At 45.3% G+C, this 17289-nt stretch overlaps 2 protein-coding genes across 2 annotated transcripts; one reads left to right on the top strand and one right to left on the bottom strand.

The window, feature by feature from the left end:
* The first annotated feature begins 5274 nt into the window (after positions 1–5274).
* LOC123091342 (atherin) lies at positions 5275–8187 on the top strand. Its single transcript, XM_044512831.1, has 2 exons — positions 5275–6273; positions 7724–8187. The coding sequence occupies exons 1-2, from the start codon at positions 5348–5350 to the stop codon at positions 7788–7790; spliced, it is 993 nt and encodes a 330-aa protein (XP_044368766.1). The 5' UTR covers positions 5275–5347; the 3' UTR covers positions 7791–8187.
* Positions 8188–9191: 1004 nt separating this feature from the next.
* Positions 9192–17072, bottom strand: LOC123091341 (uridine kinase-like protein 3). The gene is made up of 16 exons (XM_044512829.1): positions 16767–17072; positions 15862–16046; positions 15646–15737; positions 15340–15409; positions 15125–15240; positions 14659–14755; positions 14014–14093; positions 13618–13812; positions 13432–13515; positions 13299–13359; positions 12121–12181; positions 11657–11750; positions 11512–11584; positions 10274–10356; positions 9533–9723; positions 9192–9395 (listed from the first exon to the last, which is right to left on the bottom strand). The coding sequence occupies exons 2-16, from the start codon at positions 16022–16024 to the stop codon at positions 9386–9388; spliced, it is 1470 nt and encodes a 489-aa protein (XP_044368764.1). The 5' UTR covers positions 16025–16046; positions 16767–17072; the 3' UTR covers positions 9192–9385.
* Between the last annotated feature and the right edge of the window lie 217 nt (positions 17073–17289).

Here is a 17289-nt window from a genome sequence, read left to right as displayed (position 1 = left end):
TCCAGTGTCTATATAAACTGGAGGGTTTAGTCCGTATGACAACAACAATCATAATCATAGGCTAGCTTCTAGGGTTTAGCCATTACGATCTCGTGGTAGATCAACTCTTGTAATACGCATATTCATCAAGATCAATCAAGCAGGAAGTAGGGTATTACCTCCATAGGGAGGGCCCGAACCTGGGTAAACATTGTGTCCCCCGCCTCCTGTTACCATTAGCCTTAGACGCACAGTTTGGGACCCCCTACTCGAGATCCACCGGTTTTGACACCGACAGTGATCGCTCCATCTTACCATTGACTGTGATAATGCCACGAGGTCCAGGCATTTTGAGCTTCAAGTATGCATAGTAACCACTACGGAAAGGGACGATGTCGAAGATTAACTCTTCATTGCGAAAGTTATCCGTGGAGCCAAATACTACCTCCAGTGTGATTGAGCCCGTACAACGGGCCTCCACTCCTGGTATCACACCTTTAAAGGTAGTGTTACTAGGCTTGATTCGTGATGGGTCGATCCCCATCTTACAGACAGTATCTTGATAGATCAAGTTGAGACTGCTTCCTCCGTCCATAAGGACTCTAGTGAGGTGGTATCCGTCAATGATTGGATCAAGAACCAGGGCGGCCGAACCCCCGTGACGGATACTGGTTGGGTGGTCCCTGTGATCAAAGGTGGTCGGACAGGCTAACCATGGGTTAAACTTGGGAGCGACGGGCTCTACGGCATAGATGTCCCATAATGCACGTTTGCGCTCCCTTTTGGGGATATGAGTGACATATATCATGTTCACTGTCTTCACCTCGGGGGCAAATTGCGTCTAACCCTCAGTGTTCAGCTGACGGGGTTCATCGTCGTCTTTGCTTGGGGGCCCTTTCCCCTTGTGTTCGGTATTTAACTTGCCGGCCTATTTGAAAACCCAACAGTTTATGTTGGTATGATTTGCAGGCTTATCGGGTGTTCCATGAATCTGGCAGGGCCTCTCAAGGATTTTATCTAAGCTGGATGGCCCGTCTTTATTGCCTTTGAAAGGTTTCTTCCGCTGACTGGACTTAAGGCCGCTGAATCTGGAATTGACTGTCGTATCATCTACGTCGTGTTGTTGTTATTCCGACGTTTGTTTTTATTGCAGCGAGGTTTACCGTTGCCGTCCTGCACCTCAGAGGTGTCGGGGTCACCCGAGTTGTTGCTTCTACGAGCCAACCAGTTGTCTTCGCCCGCACAGAAGCAGGTCATGAGTGTCGTTAATGTTGCCATGGTCTTCGGCTTTTCCTGCCCAAGGTGTCGGGCGAGCCATTCATCTCGGACGCTGTGCTTAATGACCGCTAAGGCTTCGGCATCCAGACAGACTACAATCTGGTTCTTTTTAGTTAAGAACCAATTCCAAAGCTTGCAGGCTGATTCACCAGGCTGCTAAATTATGTGACTCAAGTCGTCAGCATCCGGTGGCCGGACATAAGTGCCCTGAAAGTTAGCCCTAAAAGCACCCTCCAAGTCTTCCTAGGTTCCAATGGAGTTTTCTGGGAGGCTATTTAGCCAGTGCGGTGTTGGTCCTTTCAGCTTTAGAGGGAGATATTTAATGGCATGGAGATCATCTCCTCGAGCCATGTGAATGTGGAGAAGAAAATCCTCAATCTAGACGGCCGGATCCATCGTTCCATCGTATGGTTCGATGTTTACGGGTTTAAACCCTTCCGAAAACTGATGTTCCATGACCTCATCAGTGAAGCATAGGGGTTGTGCTCCCCCTCTATATCGCGCAATGTCGCGGTGGAGATCGGCTGACATCTGAGTTTGATTCTGATCTCGAACATAGTAACGGTCGTCGCGTCAGGCTTCGTAGCCATTATCTCGCGCCGGGGCACGGCCCCTCGATCCGTAGATTGACCTTGTTTGACCAGCTTGATTGCCTAGGTCACATTGCAAGTCATATGTATATCCCGCGGCTGCGGTTTCCCTGCCTCTTCGGCGAGGGGGTGCGGGTTGGTGTTCGGCTTGATATGTCGCTTTATCCCGTCCACATGGTGGTCGGTCTGGTTGATCTTCCTTATTGTATTTCGATGGTATTGGTTCAAGGACTTCATCGTCGAATTGAGGCAGCAACTTGTGCCTAGGGTAACTTTTGACAGGTCGCTCTTGGTCGTATTCTTCAGCGGCCAGGACCTTGGTCCACGTTTCATTCAGCGTCTCTTATTCTTCTTTGAGCTGCTGCTGCTTCCTCTTCAGGCTCCAGGGTGTAGCAATGAGTTGTCGCTAAAAGCGTTCTTGGTCGAGGGGTTCCTCTGGGACAATGAATTCCTTGTCACCGAGGCTGACCTCCTCTTTGGATTCTGGCATGTAGATGTTGTCCTCCTCATCTTCTTTGTCAGCGCGTTCGGGACTATGTTCACCCTCTTCCCGCTCGTCCCGTTCGGATGTGGGCTCGATAGGGTATTCGGGATCTTCGGCACCATCCGGAGTCTCGTTGTCTCCGGTGTCGGTATTACTATCCTTCGCCCGACGCGATCGTGAGCGGTGCCACTAACGTCGGTGCTTTGGCGCTTCGTCCTCATCTGGGCTCGGGTTCTCTTCGTCGCTCTTCGGGGTGTCCACCATGTATACATCGTAGGTTGAAGTGGCCGTCCAACGCCCCGTGACGGGTGGGACTTGGCTTGGTTCGACATCGGCATCGTCGTCCATGCCGCGGGATCCGGAGAGTCTTCTTGGCGGGGACATAGAGTAGCGGCCGAGGCCTTAGATGCCGCTACTCTGACAAGGGATCCGGAGAGTCTTCTTGGCGGGGACACAGAGTAGCGGCCGAGGCCGCGAACCCGTCGAAGACTAGGTCTCCTCGGATGTCAGCAACATAATTCAAGTTTCCAAACCTGATCTGGTGGTCGGGGGCATAACTGTCGACCTGCTCAAGGCGGACGATCGAGTTGGCTCGAAGCACAAAGCCACCGATCATGAAAACCTGTCCAGGAAGAAAGATCTCCCTGGACACAACGTCATCATTGGCGAAAAGGTGAGCCATCGATCCTTCTATCGACGATACAGCGGAGCTCTCAATGAAAGCACCAATGTTGGTGTCAAAACCGGCAGATCTCGGGTAGGGGGGGCCAAGCTGTGCGTCTGAAGATCAATGGTAACGATGAAGAAGGGACACAGTATTTACCCAGGTTCGGGCCCTCTTGATGGAGGTAAAACCCTACTCCTGCTTGATTATATTTGAGGGTATAGGGGTTACAAGAGTTGATCTACCTCGAGATCGATTCGGTTAACCCTAGATAGCTAGCCTAGCAATGTTGTGATCCTGCCTCCGATCTAACCCTCCAGTTTTATATAGACACCAGAGGGGCTTAGGGTTGTACAAAGTCGGTTTTACAGAAAGGAATAAAATATCCGAACACCTATACTTTCCATCCACACATGTGAGAGTCCCCACCGGACACGAGAGATAATCTTCTGTCTTGTATCTTGACGACCCATCAGTCCGGCCCACATTAATAGACCGGACGCATGAGGACCCCCTAGTCCAGGACTCCCACAATGAGGTGGAGCTATTGGCACTCCATACGACCTCTCATACGAGCGCTCACGGTTGTATGGAACATCGTCTTTTAATCTGGTGTGCCTGATGACCTGAGTCTGTTCATGGAAGTTGCTCCATTTAGCTTGATTTAGAGTAGTCCTCCTTGGTTTCCTTCCATATATGAGATTTCCTGCCAAACATTGCAAAAATAGATTTTCTTCTCTTTCGAAGGATTAGCGATAGAAATACCCGGGAAGTGATAAAGACTAGTGAAAAACAAAAAAGAATCGTTAGAAAAACGTCACAAATTCTCGAGCCATCACTCCCCTCATCTCCTCTGCTTCCTCCCAAACCATACCCTCCCCTCTGCCATGGCCAGCTACGATGAGCGCTCCGGCAGCAAGTTCGATCCCATTGACTGGGACGGTCTCGTCAAAGAGGAGGAGGACGGATCTAGCTCCGGCACGCCAGACGACGAGGAGCTCACACTATGCATCGCCATCGAGCACTCGTGCGTGGACACCGTCGGGGCTCGAGCTCCCTCGCGTCTGCCATGATCTCCTCCACCTCCTGCAGGCGGAATGCGGGTCACGGTTGCCCGTCTCGCTCTGCGCCGCTCCAGATCCGGAGTGTGGGTGTTTCCTTTCCCCTCTGACGCGGGCACCACCCCGACAGCAGTGGGTGCTCGTGCCTGCGGCTCCAGTGCGGATGCACATGCCGGAGTCGGAGGCGAAGGGGGGCCAGCACGAGCGGCAGCGGGCGGTGTCTTTGCCAGCGCCCGATTCTTCCCGCCAACGGGTGCACTCTGTCCCCATCAACCCGGAGGAGGCGCTCCTTCGCGAGGTCATGCGGCGATGGCTGACCATGGTGGAGACCGATGTGCGGCGCCTCTGTCGCAAGAACGCCAAGGCGCTCCGCCTCGGTCTCGAGGTGTCCGAGTGCCTCGCGTGGGAGAAGAAGACCGCCGCCACCAAGGCCGCCCGCCATGCGAAGGAGCAATAGAGCCTCCTTCGCTACCTCTCCGGGTACATTTCGTCTGTGTTGGAGAGCCGCACCACCATGGACGACGACCACCCTCCCACCGTTGACACGTACATGGAGGAGATGTACCGTCGCGCCGCCGACCGCAAGGGCAAGGGCCCGGCCAAGAAATGGTGAACTCCGGCCGCCAGTCATGCTTGTTTATATTTTAGTTGTTTTTAGATTTAGTTTGAACTAGCACGACCCTTTTGGATGAACAAATTGCATGTCTGATATCTGCAACTGCTAAGTTTTTATGCTATCTTTATAATCTATGCAGTATGAGTGGATTTGCATTAAACAGGATATCCGTATTTGCTGTTTGTGGTTGTGGAAGAAAAAGTTTATGTATTGTTCGGACAGTGTCAGCGGATACGTCCAGACACACCCGCGGGCGAATAAGACACCAAACTAGGTATTTCCGGTTGTAGATACTCTGAAGACGTGACCGGCGATGCCACGGGTGCGTCCGGACGGCGTCCGCGGGATACAGATGTATAGGGCTTCGGATTGTTAACTATGGTTGTAGATGCTCTTAGGGGGTGGGTTAGAGTTGCTTAACGGGTTCAACCGCGGCAACCGGCAAAGCTGGGCCGTGCAACCGCGGCAACGACCTTTAAAGCCAGTGTCCAGTCCGCATTCACTGCGAGCAGCGGTGCGTGCTGTTGGCGCCGAGCACACCTACGCCGTAATTTACCACCACTTCAACGGAGCCTTTAAAGCCGCAAAAGACCCGCCGCAAACAAACCCCACACACACGTAACGCACCCCTCCATCCCTTTCCACACCGCTCCCTCCGCTCCTCCCTCTCTGTCGATGGCGAGGCGGTCGGTGCATCGGAGGCAGGAGTTCAGCTTCGCCGGGGATTCGCCGACGCCGTCGTGGCGCGCGGAGGCCGGCGAGGGGCGCGCGCTGCCGCCGCGGCCGCCGGTTGTGGCGACGGCGAACCCGATGGCGCCGCGCGCGGGGGAGGAGGACTTCCGCTGGCTGCAGGCGTCCAGGCAAGGCTCGCCGGAGTCCGGCTCCGGCTCCGGCACGCCGTCGCCGCAGCTCTGGGCGCACCGCGAACACCACCACGACCGGCTGTACCCGGCCTCCGCTGGGAGCTCCCCGTCGCGCGCGCAGGCCATCGCCGGCTACCGCCGCGAGATGCTCGACCTCGTCCGCGGCCTCCCCGAGGCCGCCTACGAGCTCTCTCTCCGCGACATCGTCGAGTCCCGGCCCTCCCCGCTGCCTCCTCCTCCACCGCCACCTCCGGCTCAACCCTACGCCGTCGCTACGCAAGAACAAGGAAACGGCGAGCCCAAGAAGGACGTCACGGCGGCGGCCATGAACGGCGACGAGGCCAAGAAACAGAGCGACGGCGGGGGCAAGAAACAGGGGAAGGCAAGAAAGCAGAGGACGATGGGGAGGACGCGAAGCCGGAGCATGGAGCGCAGCGTGAGCCTGGACACCGGCCTGCTCATCAAGCTCTTCCTGCCGCTCTCCGTCGGCCGGAAGAAGAAGGTGTCGCCCAAGCCCGCCGCGGTCGCCCCCGCCAAGGACGGCAGGAAGAAGACCAAGAAGAAGAAGAAGAAGGAGGGGAAGAAGGAGGACGAGGAGGAGTGGTGGAAGAAGAGCGAGTTCAGCGAGGCGGGGAGCAGCAGCAGGACCAGCAGCAGCGGCAGCAGCAACAGCAGCGCCAGCAGGAACAATGGAAATGGCGGCAGCGATCCAAAAGCTCCGTCCAGGAGCAGGAGCAGGTAATTTTGTTTCTACTTGCTTCCTTAGAATTGATTTTTAGTTCTGGATTATTGAAGAAAACAAATCTACCAACTTTTTTCCGGTTGAGTTTTTCTTGTGCAAAAAAACAACAACATGATTTTTTAAATAAAATACTTGTGCTTATGGTGTAGTAGTTTTTACTTAGTTGTTCTTGTCCAGATATGAACTTACCAGTTTCTATCTGTTAACATAATTTTGGAGGAAACACGCGCGCGCGCGCGCGCGCACACACAAATCTTAGTTCAGATCCAGAAATGGTAAAAGATTGTCAAAATGTAAGCACGTGTCAGCAAATACGTCAGTGTGAAAATTGTACAGTATAGGCTGCTAAAGAAAGGCCAAAATTAAGTGTGCCTTCCTTCTGGAAGACTGGAAGTTTAGTGTGAAGTCATGACAGTTCTTTGGGGGCGGATCGGTCAACACGGCAAAGACAAGTCATGGTTTGAAGTCCATCCTGTTTCATCACAAACCCAACTTAGAAGTCAAGTCATTCTATCCGGCAGCCTTGTTGGGCAGAAGGTGCCATGACTTCACATGATCAATTTTCCAAGTCTTCTCTCTGCTTTCTCATTTGTTAAGAATCCAATATATTTTTATTTGGACCCTGATATCCAGCGAACGTCAGATTTTTAGGCATGGCAAAACGAACATTTTTCATGGCAAGTTGTGTTCGCCGAGGATGGCAAATTTAGTTGGTGAGCATGGCGAATCCGCCTCAGTTCATTTTTTGCCTGAAAATTGTTGTGCTTGCAAACTATATTTGTCATTCTCGCGCCAATATAAATTATCATGAAAAACGTTCGATTTGCCATGTTTAAAAATATGACATCAGATTTCTAGCCTTTCTAATTTTGATTTTGGATTTTACAAGAAAAGGCTATTTGTTTTGTCGTGGACTGTTGAAATATTTGTATTGCCTAATGGAATGTTCAGATTTGCTAGCTCTCTTTTGAATTCCAGGCATCACATCACTAATTAAAAAGAAAGTGTGGCTTCCCATTTTTACGCCTATATAATACGATCATTTGGGAGTTATTGCTGATTTTTGCTTAACTGTGTCTGAATTGTGATACACCTTTGTAGGTTCATTGTATAGGTTCGGCATTAGGCCAAAGTCACATGGGTTCCAATCACACCTAATTCACGATCCCGGAAGAAAAAAAAAACGGATCTCCTGGGCTTTTCTTCCTATTGCCAACTTTGGCTCCCATTCCTTTTTGAAAAACCTCAAGTCCAGCGTCTTCTCACCTGAATCCCAATCATTGCACAAATGCTTTATGCCCTACTAAGCAACGGCTAATGTAATCATCATCCCCCCACTAAGAGATTAGAACATATATCTAACTTACTCAGCTCTTGACATGACCTTGATCACACCAAACTATTATTCATTCATGCTCTAACAAACTCTCGTTTGTGCTGGTGCAGAAAGAGAATCGGGTGCTATGGTTTCTTCCGGGCAAACAAGGGCAAAAATGGAGTTATCCAGGAATAAAACTATGCGATTGCCAAGACCACGCCTCCATCCATCCAAGGAAACTACTCCTGGCGATCAGCTCATATGAACACCGGCATCTAACGACAATCACTGCAAAGCTGCTCATGCATGCAGAAAAATGGAGCTCATGGAAGAAAAGACTCGACGTGCATGCCTACAAACTGGTGCAAGATCATGATGTGACCACTGCCCGTGCACAGGTGGGTACATCTTGCCCATGGAGAGGACAGATGAGATCCAACAATGGTAGCACTGAAGTCTTGACTTTGTCACATATATTGTGCTTCTTTCTCTTTATTTTGGAGAAATATATGTTGTATTTTCTTAGACGGCCACATCTCTAGCTTGTACTATCCAGTGTTTGTACATGTTTTTATACAATTTTTTTTTCTAGTTCTTCTTCCAAGCGCAGGATAACCCTAAGGGGTTGTGGGACGGGGGTGGTCCACAGGGTTCATAACTACCTCTCTTACTACGGGGCGTTTACCTAGCCAACACTTAGATCCGGCTCTACCCAAACTTTTTTGGTTCACCCCAACTTTACCCACTTGTCGGTAGTTGTTAAACAAAAACAAAAGAATCGCAGATACTGTGGAGGAGGATGCGCCAGGGCAGTTGTTTAGTTTTCTTCTCCTTTCATGGGCTTGCCTTTCTTGACACACGACTTACCAAATGGCCAAAAGATCAATGCGAAGATCCCATCAGATATCCACTGGTTAAAATACGGACGCCTTTGTTAGACTTGATGATTTGTTCAAATGAAGCCGAGCGGAAAGAGGAGATTAGTTTTTATTTTAGACAGAGAAATGAGAGATTAGTTCAACAGATTGTGCTGCTTTTTTGGATACTAATAGATTATCTAGTGCGTGGACCCAAGCAGAATCTAGCCGTTTAGGATTGTAATCATACCTCATATGATAAGGAACTTTAAGTTATTATATGCGTACTTCCGTTAACCTGCCATCTGAGTTAAGAAACGTTATGGGTTTATGGTTGCGGCTGGGAACGGAGTGGCAAATACACGAGCGTCATAAACCAAAAGTTTTACCAGACGTGTAATGTAGGCTAAATCTGTAGCATTTCATTGGCAAATATCTTCAAGAAACGTGATATGGGCAAACATATCACATCATCAATCTTTAACAAATTATCACCAAATTTGCTACTCTCTTAAAGAGACCATTTTGCCAATGACTCAACTTCATGTGCCTCATGGCTAATATTTTGCTTAAATAGCTTTCAAGATCATAAGCACGTCTGAGTTCAGCCATGATAAAAGCGAAAGCAAAAGTTAAGTCACCGTATCTAAAAAAAAAAGAATCATGGGGTAGAGGTGAAAAACATTACAAGGTGTATCAAACAGAATAGTCTGAACAGAGCCTGGAGAAGAGATTGGTATAGGTGCATGAAAAATATGATAGTATGCCATTTATGTCAAGTGGATGTCCGTTTGGAACGTTCTCATGATATACAGTTTCCGCTAGTGAACATAACAAGTATTGGCATCTGATAGTTTGGGAATAAAGAAATAAAATTTCTCAAAAAGAATTTGAATAATGCCGCACGCAGGAGGTGGCATGTCTGGGAGATTCTCACAAAAGCCTGCACAGTTTTAAGAGGGGACTGGTTAACTCTTAGCATGACAGGTGATGAGATATGCATATACACACCAGTAAAGTGATAAAGCTCGGATCCGATAAATGACCTAAATCAGTCGACAGCAAGAAACATCAACTCACCCAACACGATTTTTGTCATCGGCGAAGAATGGCGTTGATGGCTGATAATCATCTGTTCCAAAATATCTGTCCCCAAACTCACCCATCCCAGGGATGACACGGAAATCATCATTCAGACCAAGCTCGATCTCTGATGTCACAATCTTGACCCTTGGGAATCTCTTGCTGACTACATGCACCCCTTGGGGAGCCTGGGATAACAGCAAACAGTTTCAGTGGTGAGTTATCTGCCCTTCAACTACTATCGTACTAACTGTAAATGTAATGCGTAAGTCAACATCCCTATCATGTCAACAATGAGCAATTTACCCTGACTGCACTTGATACATGGCATGCTGCTGAAAATAACATATTTCTCTACAACTAATAATAAGCTGTCGTTCTCTGCATCCTCCGTCTGTTCATTCATCCCCAGAACCACATTTGTAGTTTGTTTTTAGAAAGAGGAGAACCTCGGCTTTAGTACATTGAAACCATAACCAGCAGTCAATACAAAGTGAAAAGAGCCAAAAGCCAGCAACAGAAGTGAGAACCACCCACTAAACCAGTTTCTAGCCATCATCGCTTGTTCTGCTCAACATTCCGCAGAGCCAATATAAAAGGTTGGCAATTGCACTAGAGATGGTCATTAAGTAGCACCTGTAGTGACCTAATTGCTTGTGCAATGTATAAAAGAATTCAAGATGTCTGATATACTCAAATAAAGGAAAAGAAAGATACTCCGGACTTCAGAAGACATACTGATATAAGATTGAGGAATATAATATTTGCTTCTTGTACACGCTTCTCCAAGAGAAGAGAGATAGCTTGAACAGCTGAATTTCCTGGCAATGATCAAAAGGGAAAAGATGATTAGATGGGATTAACATCCAATAGTTGAGCATGTGTGCTTAATAGACAAATATCCTTCCCTCAGTGACACAACTGAAACAAAAGATAGGAGAACTAGGAGTTACAGAGAATCAATTGATGCATGCTATGCTACTTACTAGAAACACAAGGAACTTATATTTTTCAAAAATACTTTCAGCCAATTAAAATAGTACATATATTTATTCTTATAGGAGCAAGAGCAAGAGGTAATTCAAGTTGGAGGAGAGAGGGTGAGCGATCAAACTGCACAAATCTTGGAGTGCTATCTTTAGCCAATCAGGCCATTAATTCTTGACTTAAAAATTATGCTTTCACTTCAAGTACGTGCTAAGTTCCCTAGTTGCTGGCACTGATGGGTGGCTGTGACTAGGGGATTGAAGGAAGGGTTTTGCTTTATTTACAGAATAGTTCGACAGTTATATCACACTTGAATGAGCAAGTTAATTGTTAGCTAAATTAAGGGAGACTGAAGTTGTGCAGAAGTTTCCTGTGGACTGTGGTTAAGTGTATTTTAAATATATGATTTTGTGTTAATGCATAAATGGTATCGGAATAGTGGGGCTTTGTAGATGTTCTATAAAAGGGTTTTTAAAACTTACTCTGTTTATCCAAATAAATATGTAAAGTGTACACTCTAAACTCTCAAGACAGGGTAGACAAGGTATATATTGACTCTCAAGACAAGGTACACACTAGGAACAGCACCAGAGAAGATAAACGAAATAACATGAAAAATGAAAAAATGATACTTCATTCATGTGAAATAACATGAAAAATGTATTATTTTTCATGTTATACCTCCATCACGTGAAATAACATCTTATTTGTTACTCCATCACGTGAAATAACATCTTATTTGTTACTCCATCACGTGAAATAACATCTTGTTTGTTACCCCATCACATGAAAGTACTACATATTTATTACTCCTGTGGAGTAACAAACACAAGTTTCCTATTAAAAGTGCTTTACAAAAGCAAGATGAGTGCTAACACTTCGACAGGAAGGGGGGAGAGAGAGAGAGAGAGAAATTTATGGTTTCATAATTCATTCACGGGAAAAAATGCGTGCTACAGTACACAAAGATGTATGAAATATCAACAAACCTGTTCCCAATATGGGGTCCAGCAACAGAACATGCCTTTTTGCGATATCTTTGGGTAAATTGTGATAGATGAGCTGTGAGGACATTTAACAAACTTAGTAATTTGACACACATAACATATAATGCAAAAGTGGATTAAACCAAACCTGTTTCCCATCATCTCCTTCCCTGTGAATAAGAATCTTCCCAATCTTTATACCTTTACAGCATGCCCGCAGAGCATTCTCCATACTTTCGCCACTGGAACACAGTATGTGACAAATCACTAACACAATGATGTGTCATTCAAAGTTGTATGACATGTTTTGTTCATAGGCCTTATAATAATGGACTGAATTATAGACCACAAGTTGTTTAACAAAGCATGTTTACTTGATAATTCACCTATGAGTGAAGGCTCAAACCCATATAGCAAAGCTAAAGGAGACTGAAAACTGAGTTCCCAGCATATCTAATCTGGAGCATTCATAAACTACAATTGCATTGTTTTGCACAGGCTGTTCCAGGTATACATTTTAAGGAACTTTTGTCTCTGTGTGAGTGCCAAAGTTGTTCAGTCATTTCAAACCTCAACAAAGCAATGGTTAAAATATTTTGGAATAGTTGGTACCTCCTAATCACTGATATCCCACATAAACTTTTTGAGAAATCCACACCAGTGTAAACAGATCCTGCATGCAAAAGAAAGTGCATAAGGGCAAACATATGTACTACTAACAGGAGAGGATACACATGCAAGTAACTCCAGCAGACAGTATTGTTAGAAGAAAAAGGAATTACGGAGATGGATAAACTATTGTCCCTATACGAGCTAGTAGTATGCATGTTTGTAACAACTAGCAACCATACCGGGTTGTTCTCCCATAAACGCCTAAACCATGGAACTGTGAGTAAGCAAGCATTTGCTAAACAGGCATGATAAATCGCCGGCTAAGTATTGAAGTCATTTCAGATTAAGATAAGATATCAAGACTTGCCTAGTTGGTTGATATCTAGGATAAGGATTACATGAGCTGAGAGACGTGAGCAATGTGGTTACTTTGAAGTCAAATATTTCTACAAGAAACTGAGAGGCATCGTCCATCAGGGGATTTGGTCAGCCTGGATCCCTGTTACAACTAAGATTTCCTTGTAGCCAATAAGCAATGGTGCACCTTCTGCGCAGAGAATGGAAAATGGCGAATCTTATGTGGTACTAAATTCCTAATGAGGTGCATTTTAAAAGGCAGCTTCGAAGAAGTAATTGCAACAAGGCGCAAGATTAATTCATGAGATGGCCCAGAAGAAGGAGCTCCTCCAGTATGACCAGGAGATGGCCCAGAGCTTCTTCAGCCATGGTCATATCAGATTGATATCCTAGCATTTCTGTAGAGCTGAAGTTGTTTTCTGCCGGTATTAGGTGTTTTTCCATTGCTCGAAGATAAATGGATAAACAAATCATGAGTAGTTCCAAACTCTCAACTAACTAAATGCTTGACATGAATTTTAGCTACATGGTGAAAACATATACACTGCATAATCAAAACAAACGAGAAACACACTTAAGAAAATGATCACAATAAAAGTTAATAAATGAAATTCAAGACTGCAAACAAGTACAGGATATTCCAAAATGCATACTTGAATTAGATGGAAAACTATTACGACAGGAAACTTATCCAATGATGCATTTCTAGAAATTCAGTATGTATGCAAACTTGCAGTGAGTAAATCCAAAATGCATTTGAAGAGGCAACTTGTATACACTACAAAAGTACATGGGAAAGACCACCATGCAATACTACTTACCAGTTGGAGTAATGACCTGCTTTTCCCTGAAAGGAAGATGACCAAGGCCATGCTCGACAACCTATTTTCCACAGTGAAATTCAAGACACCACTCATAAAAAAGAAAAATGCTCACATGCTTGTACATACTAACCAATCGAATTAACCGATCAGCATAAAATATGAAATCATGTGTCGTCGTGGCAGCATCTCGTATTATTGTGTGCATGCCTCGTATCTGAAGGAAAGAAGCATTAAGGTTATGCACCATAAAAAGTAGAGTCCTGCAATACACATGCAGTTTATTATGGAGACATCAAAAGGCAAGCACATCAGATACCTGGTAAGTAGTCTGAATAACATATAAATTTGGGTGTATTTTACATAGATCATTTTGACCAAGCTTAGTGCGAATATGCTGAACGATTAGGTCAATTGCCACACTGTTATCTGCGCCTCGTGGGATGATAATATCAGCATACTTCTTTGTGGGGAGAATGAAGTCTTCAAAAGCTGTCTTTACAAACTTTGAGTACTGCCAAAAAAAAGTTGCATGAAATTCCAAAAATGAGATAAGTGTACAGAACATGTATAGTTAGCATAGACACTTTTGTGACACCTAATTCAAGTAAACTTAAAAGAAAAATTGTTGTAATCAGTGTGCTGAATGTTGCTAAACACAATACTAGTAACATATTATAGACAAGGAAAATGGTGATATCTGAGGCTAAGCAACCTGATCTAACACAGCTATAATATCTCTACCCTTCTCAATGGTATCACGACGGATCCTCCTTGTTAATCGCACATCAGCATCTGAAAGAAAAATGCAAAAACAATACATGATACACTAACAGGGTAGAATGGATAGGGTTACAAAGAAACTGTTTGCGTAAAGAAAAACTCTACTGATGGAGAATTCAAAGTAGGGACTGAACTAAACACATGACAACATATCAGTAGGACGTCTCTCAAATTTATCATTTACTGCAACAGAGCGCTAGCCTTGGTTATGCACATTGCTGCAGTTTGTGCAGCATGCCCTTGGAGATATTTATGGTGTTAATAACGACTGCTTTGTATTAAATACACCAAATATTGCAAAACCTTAAGTACGTTGTATATGAAAATAAACAAGAAGCTACTCAAATTTACTGTAAACTGACAAGAAATTAATGGTCATCTATAGTATATTTCCAAATTGAATGGAACAGAAGGAACACATGTGTGCCATTAAATATTATGAGATATTGACACTCCACATCTAAAAACATGAATGTGAAACTAAATGTCCTGGCCATAAGCCACAGTTGGGGGTTGCAAGGCATAAAAGAGGCTGAAAGAGCAAGATATCATCAGCTTAGTATGCAAATATCAGTACCTGTATCAACGAAGATCTTCATGTTCATTAGATCCCGGACACGTGAATCATGGAAAAGTAGAATTCCTTCCAAAATTATAACATCTGAAGGATTAACCTGACAGCAGTCACAAAATTAGGGATGCTCTCATAAATAAAGTGGTACAGTCGTACAGATATGAATAAGTGGCGTACGATATTTATAAGTACTCGGCAATAAATTAACTTCTTGGAGAGAACATTTCAAGATGAACTCTATGTTATGCAATAAGGTGCTTGCAGAGTGTGTGAGCTAACACTTACTACACTATATATTTTACATAATAGTTTGGGAGGAAATTATTCTGGAGAGACTACAAAATTTCAGTACAATCTGCAAATATTGATTAGAAACCTAATTTCATAGTTCAAAGTCTCATAAAGCACAGGACTAGGAGATCCTCAGCCTACCAGGTGAGCATGAATAGCACCATATGTATAGAATTACCTTTCTTGCACATGAGACACTCTTATGTGTTTTGAAGTCGTAGCTTGGAATGTCAACAGCTTTACCATGTTTCAATTTTTCCATACAAGAGAGTAGTAAGTCCGTATCAAATGCATCTGAAATTAGGAAAGGAGCAGCAGCAGTAATAAAGTCAGAGCACATTTCCTGCGAATGGCGCAAAAAGACATTACGTTCTCATGAAATATGTGCTATACCTGGATGATCAAAGTTATAATCATGAACATGAATCATTTCCTCATCAGACAGTCCGTAATAAAATGACTCCTGCAACATTTGAGATCAACATTCTTATTGCTTGCGTATGATGAGAAAATGGTTCATGTTTGATGAGAATGAAATATCTAGCAAGGGAAAGTGGATAAATAAAAACTTGAATGCATAATTGATGACACTACACATTTATAAACCAAAAACAATGAACTATTAGTGACTTTGTTATAAGAAAAAAAAGGATAGTCCTAATATCACAAGAAGCGCAGTCAGAGTTGTAGTACACAAACCTGAGTAACAACAACTACACGCTGATCGCATAGCTGATCGATGATCATTTTGCAAACAGTACTTTTACCTGAAGACGCACCTCCAGCAACACCTTCAACGCAAACAAAATTATGGTGAGGCACATTTGGGGGTAGAAAGGCTGTACTATGTAAGCAACTACAGTTTACTGAATTTCCGACAGCAAATAGAGAGAACAGAACCCATAGACTACTAACCAATAACAAATGGTGCTTGGTGTCCATTCTCCAGGCCTGACGTCGTTGGTAGTTCCTCCACCGACATGGAACCTTTCAGGTCCAGCTCGTGCAAACGGAGTGCTGGATGATGGACCCCAACCGCGGCAGCATTAAGCACTTCGCTTGTCGAGTATGATCCCATATAGTATTACTGTTCAACAAACCTACAGTCACCGGGATGTCAAACATGGAGGTCATCCAAATCTGCAGAAGATGACAACTAGAAACAGCAACAGACATGTGTTCACAAATCATAAGACAACAAGGCGGTCATATGTGATGGGGGCTTCACACTACAATGGACTTGTTTAACCAGGGACGGATGTTTTGCTTCGAACAAGCCAAAATGTTGCTGGAAGATCTAAATCCCCAATATTTTACCAGGCCGGCTACCGCAACAAAAATGGAATCGCCGTGAAAAACATAAATAGGAGGATTTGTAGAGATGGAAGGCGTACTGATTTAATCAAAAGCAAAAGTCGCAAGACAAGAGTTTCAACCAATCTAGTACCACCAGAACAATTCAGCCAGCTTATTCACACAATCATGTGCAGAGGAACTAACTGATTCATAGCAAGATAGGCACAGAGATCAAACGCAATTTTCCAGATTAAAAAATAATTCAAACGCCGCTACGCCCACACCTACCGCCGAGGGCACATACCGCAATGACAGATCTGCCAACGATTAATTAGATCACTATAAGGTGCCATGAACGGACGGATTAGATTGCTAGGGGACCACGCCAGCGCACAAATCCGCAACGAAATGAACGAGGGGAGGTAACGTTTGGACTCTACTGCACGCGGCGCCAGGGACGAAAAGATCCCGGAGATCGAGACGAACTCGTGGAACAAACCTGGAAGCAATCCAGAGCTACATACCCACAGGAGAACAAATCAATGCAAGCCCGCCCAGATGGATCTCCGCGCCACGTCAGTGCGGCGCCAGTCGAGTGTGGGGCGGGGGCGGGGGCGCGGCGCCGCTCGACGAGGGAAGACTCCGACGGTGGAAGGAGGCCTGGGCTCGCGCCGCCGCCGGCGGGAATCGGGAAGACCGAAAAGAACAGGCGTCTTCGCGGCGGGATTTGGGGGGAGATCAGAGAGGAGGAGGAGGAGGGGTATTTGGCTGGCGCAGGGAGAAGAACAGTGATGACGAGGGGAACTTAGATTCTGCTGCGTGTTTTTAATAACCTATCGAGAAGAGATTCCATGATATACGTGAGATATTTCACGGGGAAATACGGGGTATGTGTTTGGTGGAAAAACAAATACGGGAAAATGGGATGTGTGTTGGCCCTAACACCTCTCGTCCGTCTGATCAGGGCAGCTAACGGCTGAGCGCGTCCGCTCTTCAGCAACACAAAAATCAAGCTCACACGACAAAACTTCTTCTGCAAGTTCGAAC

Source organism: Triticum aestivum, chromosome 4B, assembly GCF_018294505.1.
Source record: "Triticum aestivum cultivar Chinese Spring chromosome 4B, IWGSC CS RefSeq v2.1, whole genome shotgun sequence".
Classification (NCBI taxonomy): domain Eukaryota; kingdom Viridiplantae; phylum Streptophyta; class Magnoliopsida; order Poales; family Poaceae; genus Triticum; species Triticum aestivum.
Note: the sequence above shows the minus strand (reverse complement) of the source record. Positions and strands in the feature narration are given on the sequence as shown.

Bases quoted from the DNA above. Each gene is read 5' to 3' on its own strand.
- LOC123091341 (XM_044512829.1), bottom strand. From the start codon at position 16,024: ATGGGATCATACTCGACAAGCGAAGTGCTTAATGCTGCCGCGGTTGGG. The intron at 14,756-15,124 runs GTAATTCTATAC...GACTGCTGTCAG, and splicing joins GTGTCTCATGTGCAAGAAAG to GTTAATCCTTCAGATGTTAT. The intron at 11,751-12,120 runs GTACCAACTATT...ACTGTGTTCCAG, and splicing joins GGGATATCAGTGATTAGGAG to TGGCGAAAGTATGGAGAATG.
- LOC123091342 (XM_044512831.1), top strand. From the start codon at position 5,348: ATGGCGAGGCGGTCGGTGCATCGGAGGCAGGAGTTCAGCTTCGCCGGG. The intron at 6,274-7,723 runs GTAATTTTGTTT...GTGCTGGTGCAG, and splicing joins CCGTCCAGGAGCAGGAGCAG to AAAGAGAATCGGGTGCTATG.